This window comes from Pseudochaenichthys georgianus, chromosome 22, assembly GCF_902827115.2.
Source record: "Pseudochaenichthys georgianus chromosome 22, fPseGeo1.2, whole genome shotgun sequence".
Classification (NCBI taxonomy): domain Eukaryota; kingdom Metazoa; phylum Chordata; class Actinopteri; order Perciformes; family Channichthyidae; genus Pseudochaenichthys; species Pseudochaenichthys georgianus.
The window spans coordinates 30,693,379-30,714,200 of NC_047524.1; the positions used below are offsets into that span (position 1 = coordinate 30,693,379).

The 20,822-nt window shown below is 39.2% G+C and overlaps 1 protein-coding gene across 2 annotated transcripts in view; it reads left to right on the forward strand.

Annotated features, from left to right (window-relative positions):
- Positions 1–7,501: 7,501 nt before the first annotated feature.
- The window catches only part of gphna (gephyrin a), a 43,833-nt gene continuing 30,512 nt past the window's right edge, over positions 7,502–20,822 (forward strand). Inside the window, exons 1-3 of one of the 2 annotated variants that reach the window (XM_034111822.1) lie at positions 7,502–7,749; positions 12,421–12,499; positions 20,210–20,267. In XM_034111822.1, the coding sequence (XP_033967713.1) occupies positions 7,548–7,749; positions 12,421–12,499; positions 20,210–20,267 (339 nt within the window). In that variant the 5' untranslated portion in view covers positions 7,502–7,547. The remainder of the gene's footprint in view (positions 7,750–12,420; positions 12,500–20,209; positions 20,268–20,822) is intronic. The other variant, XM_034111821.2, reaches the window with a different exon arrangement.

The following is a 20,822-nucleotide window of genomic DNA, read 5'->3' on the forward strand; positions in this document are numbered from 1 at the left end:
GTCGTCTAATTCAGGTCTAATTCAGGTCTGTTACAATCATGGCTGGAGATAACAAACCTTTTTTTTTATAGCCGGGACGCTTCATAGAAATGCTGGGTGGATTAGCTTTTGAAACAGTCTTAACCTCTGCCCATTGCATTTAAGCTTCAACAATTATAAAACTAATGTTAATATGTGGAAATTCAGCTACTAAACAAAAAGTGTAAATATCACCCAAAGATCTTTTTTTCTGCAATATTTCAAAATCCGAATACCATTGACTTTTTGTCGAGTGAGCTTTTGCGATGCTAACTCCCTGAGCTTTTTAGATTACAATTTCAACAGTTTGTAAACATTCACCGGGCAAAGTGAATACAATACAAACGTTTATCGTACAGTGCAGTGAAAAAAATACTTCAGTTAAACTTGTTTTAACAACTCATTCAAGAATAGAGCTAAAGCAAATAAGAAATAAACACAATATCTTCTGCACCTCAACTGTCCAAGTCTTTAGGTCCTTTCAGGTAACCAATGGGTAATGTTACAGATTAAGTGACTGCCCTGGGTTGTGTGTGTGTGCATATGTGTCTGTGGAGTGGGCGGGTCATCGAGGGCAAGGGAGTATAAGAAAAGGTTGACAGACAAGTGGGTCTGTCTGCGTCCAAAGATAGATCACATTTTTCTGACCGAGGATGCAACAAACTGTTGAAGCTAAGACATCAACCAGTTAGGGTTAGGGTTATGACAGGGATAGAATGTTTCTGAACTGAGAAGTAAATCGTTGAAGATCAGCATCCATAAGAATGGTGTGCTGACGGTTCTTCTTCTTCTGGCGTTTGTCTTTAGACCTTCAGCTTTGTTGAGGTCAATTGGACCACGGTTGCCATTCGGTGGCCGGTGTTTGGGGGAACTGGGGATGATGTGCTCTACGGATTGTTGCAACAACAGCACAGGATCATCATTTTATTCACAAGCAGCTGCAAATATTAGCCCGTACTGCACACGTCCTGGCGCAGTCAAAATGTCTAAAAGGGTCCGTCCAAACCAAGACAAATGAAAAGCATCTCTCTTCCACCAATCAAAAACCACTGGTGATTTATCCAACCTGATGTCACCAGAATGCGTGACTCCACCACGACTCCTTAACACCACAATGCGTGGTGGTGTCACGAACTTTGTTACATTTACGTGTCGGCACCACGCAAACAACCCCAATGTAAAGTGAATGAGGCTCCTTTGTCGTGGTGCACACACGCATTTCTACAACGTCCCGCAGTGAGCTTTTATTCTATACAACGTTTTTAAAATCTACTTTATAGCTTGTAGTAACTCACGGGAGGCTTCTTTTATTTTATTTGTATTCATAATAATTTTTATTTTTGGACAGAATGTATTATGGTGCATTAGTTACGAATTGTTGTTCTTAAAAAACAGTGCATTGTGTGTAATACAACTGGGATTTTTATTACATTAGTTTGTTTTTAAGGAAGGCCAGAGCTTCAGCTGTGTCAAATAGATTGTTCCCTTTAGTTAACGTTTTTTAAAAGAACATTATATTCCGATTTGATCATGTCCCCTTTATTGTATTACGGAGAGCAATGGGAGCATCCCTTCCCATTGGATAACGCAGGATTTTACACCCGGAAGTAAGTATTCTCTGTCGATTGATTTTACAGTGCTATCTGCACTACTCATCAACTAAAAAACACCAGATTATCCTTGTTGATTACACAACATTGATTGGTTTAAATTGTGTACAGTGCTTTTGTAATTTTCCCCTTCGATTCGGAGAAACAAACATTTGTTCAGTTTAGGATGGCCGAAGACACTACACTACCCAGAATCCTCAGCTATCGTTTGGGACTACACCATGTGCTTTGCTTGACAATGGTGAAGTTTACGCTGAGCGACAAATAGCATTTTGAAATGGAATGAAACCCATCGACGGCACACTATTCAAAACAGGAATCGAACGTCTCCGTCTCCTCCCCCTCCCCCTCCCCCCCTTAGGTCACAGGCTCATCCAACAGTGCAACACAATAAAACAGATAAACAGAAAAAATAGTGCAAGTCAATACAAAAAGAAAAATAGTAAAAAGTGAAATAGTGCAATAAGAGTCTATACAAGTGATTGGAATATGATATATTAGACAAATCATTTCTAAGTAGCAGCCAGATGAATGCTATGGATGTTATTTCAAAGTTCAGGTGTTTAATAGTCTTATGGCATGTGAGATGAAACTGTCCCTGAGTCTGGTGGTTTTAGTCCGGATGTAAAATAAGATAAGATAAGATGGTACTTTATTGATCCCAATTTGGCACATTGTTTTTGTTGCAGCAGCATAAAAGACAAGGCATTTTACAATAAAACAAAACCACAAATAAACAAGAATAGAAAGAAAAGAAAAGAAAATAGAAAATATACATGTTGAAATAGAAAACATACATGTAGATATTATATATGCAAATATACATATTCAAAAATATATGACAATGGAATAAGAGAAGAGAAGAGTGCACTGGCCACAACAGACTAGAAGATCTCCAGCATCTTGCTGCACACGTGGAAGGATCTCAGCTTCCTCAGAAAATAGAGTCTGCTCATCCCCTTCTTGTACACAGCGTCAGTGTTGATCCTCCAGTTCAGCCCATAAGTGCACTCCCAGGTACTATAGTCCTCCACAACAGCCACATCCTCTCCTAGAATGCGGCTGTTGTGCCAGATGGCAGCAGACAGAACAGTTTGTGGCTGGGGTGATGGGGGTCTTTTATAATCCTGAGGGCTTTCTTTAAGGTTAACCTGGTATTTTTACTCCACTACATTTATTTTAGTTACTTTACAGATTCTGATTAATGATGTGAAATATAAACAACCCTTAAAGCAGACTTTAGTTACACCTGAGTAAAATTCAGGGAAGGTGATTATCAAGTGCCAACAATCAGGAGAGATATTTGATTGGAGGACTGGCTTATCTAAAGCCAGTTGAGTGGCACTTGAAATGTTTTTGCTCTATGAAACCTGATGTACTTTATGATTCTGTTTTCTTCAAGCTTGTATTTTGTTGGTCGAATGCACTTATTGTAAGTCGCTTTGGATACAAGTGTCAGCTAAATGCAATGTAATGATTGTTGGTGCTTGAGAAGACTAAATATTTATCTGCAGATCCCTATAAAGTATATACATTACTCGTTATTCTCTACAAATAGTTCATTACAAACTGTATATAATTGCTATTTTGGACATCCCTTTTCAAGATTTCAATATTACTCTAAACGTGTAATAACGTGCTTTAACCAGTAGGTGGTTTGGGTTAAAAATCTGTCAAGTTTACAGTGTTAACAAAATAAAATATACTGCTGTTTCTGGTTTAGTTTACGACGGATATATTTAGTTATTGTTTTGATATTTGTAACACAAAAGCGATGGAAAAACCCCACAGCAACACAGAAAAGATGGTCTTAACATGAGTAGTTAATAAAAAACAATAATATCAAAACAAATTATTACTACTAACTTTATTGTGAAATTAAAACAGAACGGTAAAAGAATAGTTTCCGGTCTATTCTGAGCCAGATCTCTGTAGATAAATACAAATACAGAACTACGACAGATGTGTAATATTTAATGCAGCCAAACCATTTATTACAATGCATTCATGTGATGACTTTCAAAGAGTAAAGCAAGCACTGCTGAATAAAGTATGATTTATCTTTTACGAAACGTTTTTTTCATATGGAATGCAGTCAACCAATCACAGAGCTTGAGGCAACGCAGACAATAGCTGAGGATTCTGGGTAGTGTAGTGTCTTCGGCCATCCTAAACTGAACAAATATTTGTTTCTCCGAATCGAAGGGGAAAATTACAAAAGCATTGTACACAATTTAAACCAACCAATGTTGTGTAATCAACAAGGATAATCTGGTGTTTTTGAGTTGATGAGTCGTGCAGATATCACTGTAAAATCAATCGACAGTAAAGAGTATACTTACTTCCGGGTGTAAAATCCTCCGTTATCCAATGGGAATGGACGCTCACATTGCTCTCCGTAATACAATAAAGGGGACATTATCAAATCGGAATATAATGTTCTTTTAAAAAACGTTAACTAAAGGGAACAATCTATTTGACACAGCTGAAGCTCTGGCCTTCCTTAAAACTAATTTAATAAAAATCCCAGTTGTATTACACACAATGCACTGTTTTTTGAGACCAACAATTCGTAACTAATGCACCATAATACGTTCTGTCGAAAAATAAAAATTATTATGAATACAAATAAAATAAAAGAAGCCTCCCGTGAGTTACTACAAGCTATAAAGTAGATTTTAAAAACGTTTTATAGAATAAAAGCTCACTGCAGGACGTTGTAGAAATGCGTGTGTGCACCACGACAAAAGAGCCTCATTCACTTTACATTGGGGTTGTTTGCGTGGTGCCGACACGTAATTGTAACAAAGTTCGTGACTCCACCACGCAATGCGGTGTTAAGGAGTCGTGGTGGAGTCACGCATTCTGGTGAGATCAGGTTGGATTTACCAGTGGACAGAAAGGAATGGGCTAAACCAAAGGAATATAGACCCTATTTACCAACTGGTACTGTAATCATAGAAAATGTGTTTCATCTGTTGGTTAAACTACGTGGGAAAGTTATCCATGAGTCTAAAAAATATCTCAAAGTCCGTATTGCTCTTGCAGCAGCAAACAAAACAGCAATCCAGGAAGCAGAGATGAGAGCAAATCCAGCAACAGTGGACCCTACGGTACGACAAAAGAAATATGACGTTGCTGATCCCGGTGCCAATGACAGCAATACGATGATGCCCGTCACGGTTAAACCTGATGCTAGGCCCGCCGAAGCAAGGAAACAAACAGATCTCTGCTCTGATGTCTCAGCTTCTGAAACAGAATCTGAGTGCTGTGGTTGTCTGGAGAGGCTGAAGGAGGACAGTGAGGATGAGTACTACACTGAGCAGAGGATCACAGAATGGGTTCTCAAAGTCAACTCCAGCCTCTCCTCAATAGGAAACGATGAGCTAAAAAACTCAAAACCTGTTGAGGAGCAAGATGTAACGACTATAAAAATCATCTACACTGGAGACTGAACTGAAATAGTATTGGTATTATTGTCAAAATCATTTGAACTCATTTTCCATCATGTGATTATCTCAAATGTCAGGGGAAATAAAATAGTAACCGGACAACAGCTTTTTTTTGTCAAACTAACAATTCCAGGAAGGAACATAAGTACTATTATTGCTAAAGCTAATTGCTAGCAATTATTGCTAATGACAGACCTACTAGTTTTTGTGAGAAATTACATCATTATAAAACCAAAGATATATAGTTCCACAATGATTTTAGGAAGACAAAGACGTTTCCAGTTCATGATGATTAAACCTCTGCTTGGGTTCAGGTTCAGTGAAACTATAATGGGGATTGCATTACATCAATAAATCTGTGTCCTAATAAATAATGCAAATAGACTGAACTGTATTACCCAATAATTTAATGAGGAAGTTTTACTTGAAGGGTTCACATGAATAGGTCACGCTTGGATTTATTTGTTCTGCAAGGCTATCTAATGTCAAGACAATTTAAGGGACAGGGAGATATGTTGTAAACAGGTAAGTGAGAACACCTGTGGGTCATGGCTTTGTCTCTGTTTTGTCAGCTTTAAAGGTGGCTCTATTTTAGATGTTGTTCTTCTTCTATAAGTTTATAAGTACTGTTAATATATTTTATGTATCCAAAGAAAATTAGGTGGACATCTCAATTTGTAGAGTATAGAGTATAATTTGTATAATTTGTGTTGAGTATACTAGGTTTTTAGTCTTTCTCTTTGAGTCTGTTATAGTTTGTTTTAAGCTGTGAAGTGTTGCACAATATGAGTTTTCATTCATTTTAAGTAACGGACAACTCAACTCTTTTCAAAAATTATAAATTTAAATATATCAAATTACCCATCATTACTCTTAAAATCACTGAAAAGGTTATTTTAAAAATTATTTTAGTTAGTGAATACCAAGCAATTTACATTATAAAAACAGATTAATCAACAATAGAGATAAATTGCCCTGTTTTCCCTCCCTTATTCTGATGATTAAGTTAAAAAAATAAATGTAATACAATTAGTCCAAAAAAAAGAACGAACATAATAATTTCTACATATTTCAAGCATTAGCCATTTTGCCAAACTCTTTCTGACATTACAGGTCAAAGGACACTACACAGGTGGAGCAGGATATCCCAGATATAGCAGCCACCCCCATCACATGCTCCATGAGCAATCGGTCATTTTCGGCACTGGTGACATTTGAATGTATGTTGTGTTCTACTCAGCATGCTGATTTCACACTTGGTCAGCGAGTTCTGTCACACATCCGTCACATGAAACATGTAGTTCCTTCCAAGACATGTGACCAGGGTTTCCGTTAGCCGGTATTGCCCGAACACTGACCGGAAAAATTGAAGCACTAGTTAGCACTAACCGCACTCATCGCAAGCAACAAGAAGCATTGCCATAAGGACAGCTCTTTGCGATAATGGAGGCTTCAATTTAATAACTGCAAAGTCTTCATAAGTGATTTTAGCTCAATCTATTCCTAGGGGGCCAAACTGGCCAATAGCATTCAAGCTGGCAGCAGGATGCCTTAATTTAAATGAGATGAGCCAGATAGGCCTGCTTATATTTTGGTTTGTTTATAAGTGTTTTTTTTCTGCTTTAGTTAACCTGGGGAATAAGTTGTCCTTAAGCTGAGCGAGATTCTTTGTGTTTAGAGTTACAGCGTTGGCTTGCGTAATGTATATATTTTTATTTATACACTATTTACGGGACAGGCTTTTATTTGAAATAACCTGCATTTGATAAGATATACATCTACATGGATTGATTATAGCCGTCCTATCAATTGATTTTAAGGTCAATAATAAACACAGATAATATTTGACATGGAATTCCTCCAATTTATCTAATTTGCCAAGTGTCATAAAAACGGTGGCTAAATGAGACTACTAAACGCCATTGAGCCGGACACTCGATGACGTTTAGTATAAGTCCACATTTAGCTTAGCGGATATGACGTGCAGCCATTTGACTATGATGTCGTTTTTTATTGTGGAAATATCTGTTTGATTTTGTGTCAAAGGGGCCCTTGCTATGCTCACTCATTGTCACAAAGTATAGGCTTCCCTAAGTGGTAGGGGGAAGAGTGCAGCTGGTGGCCTGTTCATTTGTTGGCCCCTGCACCTTAGACATCCTAAAACCACCACTGCCCTACTGTGTTAGCAGGAAATCAAGAACCAAATGTCCCCTTATAGCTAAATTAAACCTATTTTCTCCACAGTAAAGCATAATTACTGCTTGTGGTATGCTTCTTCCAACACAATTAGAAAACATTGTGTGCAAAATGGAGCACTGATTGATGAATGATCAGACACTATGATTCACTAATAGGTCACCTTACTCATTTTGGAGGATTTCACACAGTCTCTACTAGTGATTTTTTTTAGGCGGCCCAAAATCTTCACTTATTAATTGGAGGACGAGGACACCTTAAAGCAGAGGACATGCACGCTCACACACACACAGAGCCGTCCTCCAGAGGTGGTGCAGCAGCAGCAGCAGCAGCAGCAGCAGCAGAAGCCCGCACACCACCTCACTGTTTCTATGTATGTGCGGGCACAGTGCAGACAGAGGTTGTAAACATGGCGGCGGACGGGATGGTGCTCACCAACCACGACCATCAGACCCGAGTGGGGATTCTGACGGGTAAGGACACTGTATGATAAAATGCAATAAAATGCTTCTCTGCAGTGCACCTCTGTGGCGTTTTGTCGTCGGTTGCCTGTGCACGTCGGTGTCACGATACGGGCTGTCTTCGCCGTCGAGCTAGCTATCGTTAGCCACTATGCTAAGCTAACCGGTTTCATTGACTTGTCATTGCTTTAACGTTAGCTGCCTGCCTTTTGACAGGTCGCACAGATGTGGGACTAGTATGTAGCGACGATATTTGCAATTATGTAGTGACGTTTATACCGTTTATATTTACATATGAACATGGCTGTCATATTCAGTTATGTACTATGTAGCTACACGACATTTAGTAATATATTTTAATCAGTGTCAAGTGAGACAGTAGGAAAAAGAACACCTAGCAAAGACTTTCAAAACTAGGTGGCTATTCCTTGGCGAGCAAGTGCCGCAATGAGTTTTTAACTAAGACTTGTGCTTTTATTTTGAAGGCAAACCCATCGTACTTCCCGTTTTTCTGTGCTGTGTCTTGTCACCTTTACGTTTATATTTCCAAGCAATGTAGCTATACAGAGCCTACATGAGCTGCATTATTCATGTCCCTTTGCAGATCCGCTCTGTTGTCCGCAATTGGGGGTGCTCTTCATTAACATTTATGTATATGGTTCCTTTGACGGCCATTTCACACAGGTTTAATAGAGGACTTTTCCGTCATATCAGAAATGCACGTTTATTAATCGTAAATCGTGCGTTTGGAAGCTATTCAAAGCTAATAAGAAGGCAAGGCGCACTGCCCAGGCGAAATGAATTATGTTGTGCACCACAGTAGGTTGTTTTAGCAGCTTCGCTAATTAGCTCGGCTGATGTTCGCCTGTGAGTCGTGCGGAGGAGGACTGGGACCAGTATACAGCCACCGGTCGGTCACCAGTTCCACTGCTTCTCCATGCCAAAGCAGGGGAAGACGTGAGAAAAATGCTAAGCGGATGCTCCCCAGCAGCTGCTCGGGAAGCCTGTCGTGCTTTTGATAAGCTAGCATCTCGGCTAACCAAACAGCAGCTAACAATGCCGTCCATACAACCGAAACCTCCTGTCATATGTTTACATAGTTACCCATTCACGTCATGTGTGTGTGTGGTTTTAGACAATAATTTAATCCAGGAGTTAGGTCACGTATAGGGTCAAATATGGGGTTTAAATTAGATATAAGCTTACATAAATGGAGCAAAAGGCGTCGAAAAGATAAATAAATAATGATGTGTTGGTACTACTAGGCAAAGTCACAGACTGGTTGTTAAATCAGCAGTCAAACCACAGATATGAGATGTTCCTCCTGTGGTTACTGGGCAGAAGGAGCCAGGTTTAAGCTACACAGTGTACGAGGAGTGCTACATTTAGCTGAAATACTTCAAACAGAGGCCGTGTTTTTACCAAAGAGCTCTGTGTCCAAAGGGGAAACCACTTAAAGGGCTACTGTGTGGTATTTAAGGGGGGCTATTAGTAGAAATGAAATACAATATTTCTACCTATTTTTATCATCAGTGTACGATTTATATTACATTACATTGCATTTAGCTGACGCTTTTATCCAAAGCGACTTACAATAAGTACATTCGACCAGGAAGACACAACCTTGAAGAAAACAGAATCATATAAGTACATCAGGTTTCATAGAGCCAAGCATTTCAAGTGCTACTCAACTGGCTTTAGATAAGCCAGTCCTTTATTAGTATATAAGTGCTCTGTTAGCAGTTCTTTGTTAATAGTTCTATTGCTCAAGGTGGAGTCGAAAGAGATGAGTTTTCAGTCTGGAAGGTGTGTAAGCTATCTGCTGTCCTGATGTCAATGGGGAGCTCATTCCACCATTTTGGAGCCAGGATAGCAAACCCACGTGTTTTTGCTGATGGGAACTTGGGTCCCCTTCGCAGCGAGGGTGCACCGAGTCGTTTGGTTGATGCGGAGTGCACGTGCTGGGGTGTACGGTTTAACCATGTCCTGGATGTAGGAAGGGCCAGATCCATTCGCAGCATGGTACGCAAGTACCAGTGTCTTGAAGTGAATTCTAGCAGTTACTGGAAGCCAGTGGAGGGAGCGGAGGAGCGGCGTGGTGTGGGGAAATTTAGGAAGGTTGAAGACCAGACGAGTCGCTGCATTCTGGATGAGCTGCAGAGGTCAGATGGCACATGCAGGTAGACCAGCCAGGAGGGAGTTGCAGTAGTCTAGGCGTGAGGTGACGAGAGCCTGGTCCAGAACCTGCGTCGCTTTCTGGGTCAGCTGGGGACGCATCCTCCTGATGTTGTAGAGCGTGTATCTGCAGCAACGGGTTGTAGCAGCGATGTTTGCAGTGAAGGACGGGTTGTTATCTAGGGTCACACCCAGATTCCTTGCATTATATGAAACTTCAATGCTAGATGCCGCCAAATCCTACTTATAGAACATGACAGCTGGGGAAATTCGATATTTTTAGCATTGTCAACAAATTCCATTTTAAAGACACAAACCAGCATAGATCCTAGGAATGAGTGTGATGTTATGTATACAAGCCTGATTCTTGTATTTTACTCATTGAAAACACAATCAAGCAACACATATGAAAACCTGTGTCCACAAAGCAATTCAAATTGTTTCCAAAGAGGAATTGGCACAAATGACTTTCTAGAGAAAAAAAAAACGCTCCTCGTGTATTTTTTGTGAGCGCTTCGCCATTTATGTGCGGCCATTCCGAGGAGTTGATGTTGAAAATATTCCAACTTTTTAGAGATGCGCTGTAGAAATTAAATGAGAAATTTGTTTGTGGCATAGATATATATTATTATTTTTTGCCGGTAACTATCATAACAGAGATTTAAAAAAAAAAAAAAAAGCCAGTTTCTTTCTTAGGCAATCGACCAGTTATTCAATGGATGTTGCTGCCAGTGAGTGTTGAACTTTTATCTTTATAAGCGGATTTTCCTGCTCGCTCTCGAGCCAGCCGGTTGGTGTTGAAAAACACAATGTTAAAATTCAAACCTCTGGAGCAATTTTCTGATAAAATGCTTGGAGGATGCTCTGCTTAGTGCCCTGCAAGTGCCTTTCTTTCGGAAAAAGACTATGTGGATGAAGGGCCTAAGGTTAATGAACTTTTGGGGCTAGTAACCCCAGGGAATCAGTGTCTGGGGACTTTGTCCTGGCTGCTTTTCTCTGTGTATGCTGCTCAGGACGTATGTGACACACAAGCGTACACAACTCATGTTCGTAGAAACCTTAAAGAAAGGCATCAGTAAAATGGAACTTCTGTGTGAACTATTCATATCTTAAACTGCACTGTGTATTCATGTACTTTTTATTAATGTATTTTTTCTTGTATGTTTCTTTTATTATCTTTTCTTTTTAATGACTGTTTTTAAATGCCTTTGTCTGAATGTCTTTCATGTTTGTAAAGCACCTTGAATTGCCTTGTGTTGAAAGGTGCTATATAAATAAACTTGCCTTGCCTAAGTAACCATCAGTGACGACTGACGACCACTGTAGTTTACTTCAAGGTGGTCTATTTGCGGTTTGAAAGTATCATGGAACATGCCTACAACATGATTCGCCTTTGAAACACCGACAGTTTTTGCACCAAAACGACTTGGTTATGTTTAGGAAAAGATCATGGTTTGTGATGGATGAAATAAATGAATCCCAGAAGTGGTTAATCTCAGTGGTGTTAGTAAAGGTAGTAAAGTGGTTGTGTGTTGTAACATCTGATACTGGAAATAGTCACTTCTCACTTATTTTCACTCATCACACCGTCCTGTAAATTCTCACTAGCTCACCAAGTCTTTGTTAATCTGAATTGAAAGTACCTGAACACACAAGGCTTGAATTTGACTGTTCGATGTCTTTCTTTTCTATCTCTCCGGCTTCCTGTTCATCTTAGGCTGATCTGACGATATAAGCAGAAAACCCCCCAAAATACAAATTATAATATTTACTGTGGAAAAATCTACTATCTTAGTAAGTACAATTTACTTTGAGGGACAGATGGGGAATTTATTTTTATTTTCTCAAAGATAAATATACGTCAATCTCTGGAGAACCTATAAGTTTGAAATCCCACAAGCAGCAATGGCTTATGTGACGGGTGGCCCCTTCCCATGTCCTTCATTGCATGTTCAGTGTCGTTGGGGCTTTCAAAAACCCAACATTACGTTTGAACAAAACGTAATGGTCTTGTAATGGATATATTTGACATTAAGAAAGATATAGAAAAATCTAGTTTTGGTGGATCATTGAAATAAAAAGAAGGTAATGTACGTTGTACTAAATTGTGAATATATTATCTATGGGCTAAGGTGCCTCTAGCTAGTGTCAAAGCCAAACAACTTTACAAGAGTTAACTGATAAAGTTTCAAATATGATCAATTATTAAGACATTTTTGTTGACACTTTTAATCTCTGGAGGGAACACAGGGATTTTAGCCTTTGCAGACCATTTACAAAGAAACTGTGAAGACCACTGAGACAAATGTAACATTTGTGATATTGAGCTATATAAATAAACATTGATTGAAACCTATAGAACAGGAAAGAGAAAACCCCCAAACATGAGTATCAGATGAGGTTGTACCCTTTGAAGACAACCAGCGTATCAGTGATCCGTTTGATTTCCATATGTAGTAAACTGCTGGAGGTGTTTCTGTTCTGTAACCTGGACTCCCCTCTCTCCAGTGAGTGACAGCTGCTTCAGGAACCTGGCTGAGGACCGCAGTGGAGTCAACCTGAAGGACCTGGTCCACGATCCCTCACTGTGAGTCTACATAAACAGCCTCACTACTAATGAATGCACTCGGAAGAATTCATAAAAGCATTTGATTATTTATATAGAAATGACTTCTTCATCTTCTAATTACAAGTATGTCATAGAAAACACAAATACATGTATTCTGAAGTGTTCTTTGCAATCTTATTCATAAAACACATTGTTCAACTCACTGTTGAACCTGCATTAACAAACAGCTTTAATTGTTTGAACTTTACTGCATGTGTGTGTTTTTTATTTGAAGACTTCCCTGTAGTAGCACGGTTCATTTTATAATAACTTTTCTGTCGTATTGATCCTTGTGCTTCAGCAATCCATGTAAACTTAGTTGTATGGTTATGATTGAAGGTAATCACATAGAGTAGGGGTGTCAAACTCAAATACAAATACACAGTGCGCCAAAATACAAAAATGGGTACCAGTCGAGGGCCGGACTGGTTCAATGTTTATTGCAAAACTTATTGAAATTAAGTTATTGCACATATTAAACCTGGAACTAAATAAGCTTAAATGATTGCCTATAAAAACAACATTAAATAATCAGTTGCATTCATTTCTTATGGCTCTATCTGCAGCTTTTCCAGAGTCATTTCTTATGATTACATTTTTCCACAGGCCAACAACAGCTTCAAAAAAACTATTCCCCTCACAGAACAAACCAAACATGCCCTGTTGTCGTGAGGAACAAAGTAGGAAAACATCCATGTAAACTCAGTTTGCTCTGATGCTAGTTCAAGCAGATACTTGGCATCTCATCTCGGGTGCAAGTTCATCAATGTTTGGGGTCTGACTCTGAGCTGAGGAAACCCTCAGGATTGAGTGAAGGTGTGCGTGCAATATACCGGCGGGCCAGATCTAATAGTAATTAGGAATTATCCACCACGGCCCTGATTTGGCCCCCGGGCCTTGAGTTTGACACATGTGACCTAGAGTTAAAAGAGTAGGCATTAAAATAACTCTGATGTGCTATTGTAAATACTACATCAAAGCTAGCGCGTTAGCTATATAATACTAATAGGCAATATGTCCTTTGTCTCAATTTGTGGACTGCTGCGGTTGCAATTGCTATTTTGAGTGTGTTTACACTGAGAATTATAACAAAATGCAGTGCACGATTAATGGTCTTAAAATTCCACTTCACTTACGTTGTAACCATAACTTAAGCATGTTTACTAAAGCAAGACAAGACATTTGTTATTTATGCATGGAGCTGCCAGGCTCCATGTTGACATTTACCTCTGACCTACATTTTCTGATGTGTACATTATCCTACTACTGCTGTGAGGTCATCCGTGTTAGCCTCCAGTCTTTCCTTCCCCCCCAGATAGCACTGTGAAGTAATCATGTTAAGGATATTCCGTATGTTGAGATGCACAGACTACATTCCAATTTTTAAATGTCTTGCCCACTGATGCAATTTCAACTTAATCTTACTAAAACAAATCTCATTAACAGTAACAGGTTTATGGATTAATAAGATCATATTAATGTGAATAGCAGCAGGTCACACATTTCTTTACTTTTACGGAAGAAATGATATGCAACCATAGACTGTATATATAAATGGACGTAGGGTCCGTGACGTCACCCATAGGATTCTGCAGAGTTGCCGTGAAGCCCTTAGTAGGCGGAGTCGGCCACTAACGGCTCAACAGTGATGTCAGAGTTCAACTCCCGCCTTCTCCAAATAAGGGCAAAGAGGCGGAGCCGAGGCGGGACCTGCTGCCACCAAGCTGGAAGTTCCAGAGCTAGCTGAAGCTACCAAGCTAAGCTAACATGCTCCCCATCTGCACACTGCCGTCACATTTTACGTTTCTAAGGTAAGCGGACATGAAACTATTCAGCAAAACTATAAATAATAATCTAAGTTATTGAGTTTTTAGCATAATACTTCAGAATCTTAAAACCCCTTTTGTATGCAATTGTGCTAAATTCAACACTGGAATAAAGCAACTATTAATGTTTGCATGACATTAGTTATTTATAATTTGATATCACTTAACTATACGTTTAATATATTTAAGTCAAGCTAAGGTACATGTGATGGTGGCTAGTTAGTGCTCTTACCTGTGAGGCCTCCTCCAAACAGCATAATAACCAGACTGTATCATTACAACTAAGTACCAGTTCTAGATCCCTGACTTTAGACAAACAATTCAAAAGACAACATTTATTTAAAGACCAATCTTTATTTGAATGTGCCTCTTAACCTGAGATATTAGTTATACAGTAATAGTATTGACAATCTAAAAAAACTGAGCAACTCAACTGTCAACTTTATGTTTCTTATTGTCTAAAGCATTTATTATTTTCATTTCCCCCCTCTCATATTCAGTGTGGACGGATTGAGACAGCGTGGTGTCCAGAGGGCTGCTGAGACTTCAGGGAGAAACCTCTGTGTGATGGACGTCCTGTCTGTTGGTTTGGAGAGGACTGAGGGTCTTTCCTCTGCGAGGAGGACCAGGCCTGATGGAGGAGCCCATGCTGGGCAAAACTGATACCAACTGCACAGGCCTAGTCTGTCACTTTATTTGACTAAATGTGTTTACTTATACATTTAATAGGTTGACACCTTCTGTCCATATGTGCTTTTTATTTAAAAACATTTGATTAACTTTTGGTTCACATTTCAATAAATTGTATTTGTATTTGCACTCCTTTTGTCCATTATTCTTACTGAAAATGTTAGATTACACATTCACATCAGACTGAAGATTGGCCCCATTTATTTGTGACGTTGCAAACTCTGCGGTTCAAGGCACAAGTGATGTGAAGCTCATAAAGCGAGGCAAATAGAAATAGTCAGCTGATGGAGTGTAGATGTGGAAATAGGTGCATTCGATCAGCTGACTGTTTTTACAATAAAAGTAGTTTCGTAGTGAATGTCCTGTAATGGTCTTAAAATCTCATAACATCAGCTTTTAATGTTCCTCTTGGATGTTCTTCTTGACCCTCAGAGAAGGAGAAGATGTCGTGTCTTTCAGGCATGTCCTTTCCTACAAAAATGACAGGAAACGTAAAACATATTATTGCAGAACAAGTGTGTTATTTATGAAAGCGGTGTGTTTGTGTGTTTAGGGGCTGTCGATATAATTATTTTGTAATTGTAATTTTTTATTTTAACAGTGAGCAATCAGATTATGAATGAACAGTATGAAGTTCATCAACATTGAAATATATGTTATTATCAAAATAATATTTAACTGTTACAAAACGTAGTGCAACTGTAGAAGCTTGCTCTGTTGTCTCACTGAAAGAATAACTTTTACCACGTTTTTACAGACAATATTGAGAGATAAATAGTAGCAGTTCTCACTTTGTGTTAAATATGTTTGCCTTCGATACATTAAATTAGAAAGCTGACAAAGTCATATTGCTAAATAAATATATATATGTAACTTTTTGCATGGAATAAACCCTCAACTTAACTGATGTGTAGGTGATCTAGTATTGTTTATTGAAATGTATATCAGTGTATTCAAGTCAATACTTCATTCATTTAAACCAATATCTTTCTTGATTCTTTGTACAGTATGAAAAAAAGTGTCTTAGTACCTGTGCTGAAGTTCACTGCTGTGAGGAGTCCCGTTCTGTCTCTCACTCTCTGGTCCAGCCTGTCTGCATCACCTGGACACCTTAAACAAACAGATATATCTATATATATATATATATGTAAAGTACCATGTGTACAAACAATATAACTGATTCTCTTCTGTTGAACATGTTGGATTGTGTATTGTCCGAGTCAGGGTCCTTTTTATTTTACTGTAACTTTGGAAGTTGTGTTACCAATGCTTACTGTTTATTTGATACCAATTTCGTAATGCAATTAATAAAAACAACAAGGTTTGGGTTCGTTCTTCAGATGACTGTGACGTTAACGTGTAAGCTCGATAATGAACTCCAGTTCAACCAACCATATTGTAATATCTAAGTAATCATCTTGAAATATGACATTAATAATTGTGATGTTGATTTCACATACACTACTTCGACATTGGCTTGTCTACATACTTGAGCATAGCCAATTTAAATTAACCTTAGATGCATCCAGTTCTACCTACATAATAAAATATCTCTAAGTTACAAGGATGTAACCTTATTTTATCAACCTCAAACAGAAGCCGTTTGTTCAACAGTATTATCCCACTTAACGCTTAACACTTGTCTTTCGTTTTAACCTTTATATATTAGGGGTGTAACGGTACACGTACCCGTACCGAAATTATTCGGTACGGGCCCTTCGGTTCGGTACACGTGTGTACCGAAGTGTACCGAATGAATATAACGTTAAACGTAAACAATTGAGAACGTGAACAACTTCTTGGAAGTAATCTCCGGTGCTGCGTCGCAGCATTCAGAGTAATTTGCTCCCATTGTGTTCAACGTGTCATAGAGCGAGCAAGTCATTTCATTGGACGAGCTGGTCAGAGGGATGCGTTCAAATGTAGTCAATAATTTGAGGAACTGTCGAAATGGCGAACGCAGATAAAGTTGAGCTCGAAAATCCTCCAGCATCATTGAAGTCTCCGGTTTGGGAACATTTTGGTTTCGCAGTTACGTACAAGGATGACGGACAGACGGGTGGACCGAACCAAAGCTGTTTGTCGGCATTGTTCAACTAAAATTGGTTATGCGGCTGGCAATACATCAAACTTGCACACTCATTTGAAAAGGCATCACTCGAACGTGAATATCACCGGTACCAAAAGACTGAAGTGCAAACCCAACTCCCGCTAGCATTTAAGCCTCCACCACTCGCAAAAACTTCAGACCGAGCCAAAGCTATTACAAACGGCAAATATCCTTATGTTGCCATGTTAGCAAAGCGCTACCTGCCTGTATCTGCTACCTCTGTCCCTAACGAGAGGGTGTTCTCCACAGCAGGAGACATTGCTAGTGCCAGCTGATCTGCCCTTTCGGCAAGCAATGTGGACAAGTTCATCTTTCTTTAAAAAAACATGAAAATACAATGACAAGCAAGTCCTAATGTCAAGCTGGCTGCTTAGGTACTAGTACAGTACAGTTCAAATACAGATTATTTCAGTTCATCGAAAAGCTGCACCTTAATGTTTATTTTATTATATTTTATATTTATTTGAGTGAATATTCATAGTTTAATAATAATTAAAAACCCAAAACTAATAGTTTATGTTTTGTGAGTACTAGTACAGTAAAGTTCAAATACAGATTATTTCAGTTCATCGAAATGCTGCACCTTAATGTTTATTTTATTATATTTTGCATTTATTTGAGTGAATATTCATAGTTTAATAATAATTAAAAACCCAAAACTAATAGTTTATATTTTGTGAGTACTAGAACAGTACAGTTCAAATACAGATTATTTCAGTTCATCGAAATGCTGCACCTTAATGTTTATTTTATTATATTTTGCATTTATTTGAGTGAATACATTATTCACAGTTTAATAATAATTAAAAAAATATATGTTATGTTTTGTGATAATTTTTTCTGCTGTACCGAAAACGTACCGAACCGTGACCTAAAAACCGAGGTACGTACCGAACCGAAATGTTTGTGAACCGTTACACCCCTATTATATATACAGTCTATGATTTTAACTTGGAGGCTACGATTAGCATCGTTAGCACCGATGTAGCTACCACTAGCTTACATGCTAACCCAAGCCTTACCATTCATTACGTAGCTGATTAAAATCATTAACACATAAATAAAGCACTCGAATTTTACTTACCGCATTCATGCACCGTCTGTTTTAACTGCAGAGCGAGTCACAATAGTCCGATATATAAGCATGAAGAACACAACAACCACGGCCGATTACAAGTTGTGTTTCCTGGATGAGCTGAGCAGGCAGAGTCCCTGTAGCTAGCTTCACGGAGCAGCTAGCAGAGAGACAAGAAGCTAACAGCGGCAGTCACTTGACAGAGCCGTCACTCAATGTGACTACGCCCTAATTAATGCAAACACTTTAAGACCTAATATAAATAAAACGGTCGCGTTAGAAAACAATTCACTCACAGATCCATAATCATGAAGGTGGAATCTAACTATATCGATAATAAAAATGTATGGAGCCAGGGGTAGAAACATGTTTTTTTCTGCTGTAAAGTTGGGCATTTTAACATGGGGGTCTATGGAAATTGTTCCTTTCTGCAGCCATCGCCTATCGGCCAATATATGAACTGCAGAGTGTGGCACTTCCGTATTGGCTTCCCGGCTCTTCCCCAGAGTTTGCCGCTTGTATGCAACATATCTATATAAAACACCTAATGTGATTTACATCAACACTTCCCGACATAAGGTGTAACTGTCTGTGCTGTTCTGTGGGATTTAAAATGTGTTAAAAATGTGCAAATTAGTGATGTGTCGGTCGCGAGCCGATTCTTTTGAACGGCTCTTTGGTACGAACGAGGGGAACCGAGTCATACTTGGTGAGAGCCGTTATTTTTAGCGTTCAATCGTTGGTCCGCACTCACTGCCTGCCAAAATCCACTCGCCTTTTAAAAAGCTTGATTTTGTTCCCCAAACGTATTCTGTGAAGACCCCCCCCCCCCTACTCTGATTGGTAGGTTTCAGCACGAGGAGTGAGGTGAGGTGAGGTGAGGTGGGGTGGGGTGGGGTCGGGTCTTAAGGGAGGGAGGGAATACGCACGAGAGAGAAGTCATAACAAGTGGTACACGACAGGTAGACAACGTATTCTTCGGATGGAAAATGAGCCAAACGCGAAAACGCAGCAGCATTTGGATGCACTTCAACCAAAACCCAGGCAGCAAGCGCACCATTTGTAAAGGCAGAATATCCTTTAAAGCAGGGTCAGCAAATAATCTCCATCGCCACTTAAATACACAGTAGCCTATCTAATATTAAGAGTTGAATTTCATTCAAGGCAAGGCAACTTTATTTACTTAACACATACAGAGGGTAAATTCAAAGTAGTAGCCTACATTCACTGACATGAATGACATGGATTTGGCGCCACCTTGTGTCATGTTTACAATGCAGATTATTGACATTAGGTCTGGCAATACAGTCAATCATTATCCTGGTGATTATTTCGTAGATAAACCTGTAACCCCGCCCCCTCTCTTTTGAACGGCTCTTTGAAAGGAACGGAGCCATACAACCCGGCTCCCTTCAAAGAGCCATAATTCCCATCACTAGTGCAAATGTGACCAAATTGCATGTAAATACATGTATAACCGATGTTGTATTTGAGTGTTGCCTCTGTGTTTACTGTCCGGTCTGTAAGTTGTGTTGTGGTGTTACCACTGAACAGGTCTCTCTTGAGAATGAGACCTTGTGTCTCAATGAGATTCACCTGTATAAATAAAGGCTAAATAAAAAAATGAACCGTTCATAAACTTAGCTGACTCTAACTCTCTAAAGGTAACAACATCCAAATATGTTTGATTACAGTTGCAATTTTAATACATATGTTATTTAGGATGATAAATATTTGACATTATATAAAAAAGGTTTTGCAAATGTATTTCTACGTGGATTTCATTGCCATTTGTAATCACGTTCTTCCCGTGCATTGAAACATCTTATTTTAGAGTCATTTTAAATGGAAACAAAATATTTTTTTGAAGTCATTCTTTGTGCATAGATTATTGTTGAGACTGATCTGGCCCCATAGAATATGGTCTGCATGGTTGACATGCGTGTCCTCTGCCATCACACTGACTCTGACTCTGTCTCACCCTGCAGGCTGGGAGGAGTCATAGCAGCCTACAAGATCGTTCCAGATGAGATTGATGAGATCAAGGTACGTTTCTTGAATTCGAACTCACCAGCAATCACACGACTCAAAGTCAATACAAAAATAAGTTACAATTTCTCGTGGAAAAAGTCTGGAATTTGGTCCACACTCAAAAAAGTTTCAGTCTGTGTCGCAACGCTGGAGAAAACCAATGGCTAATTCCTCCTGACTTACTTCCTGAACCTTTGCTCTTTGGCTCATGTTTTCAGCACTTTCAGGGAGCATCAGTCTATTATCAGCCAGCTGGGCAGGACACAGTTCACAGGACACAGTTCACAGGACACAGTTCACAGGACACAGTTCACAGGACACAGTTCACAGGACACAGAACACAGTTCACAGGACACAGTTCACAGGACACAGTTCACAGGACACAGTTCACAGGACACAGTTCACAGGACACAGAACACAGTTCACAGGACACAGTTCACAGGACACAGTTCACAGGACACAGTTCACAGGACACAGGACACCGTTCACAGTTCACAGGACACAGTTCACAGGACACAGGACACAGTTCACAGTTCACAGGACACAGTTCATAGGACACAGGACACAGGA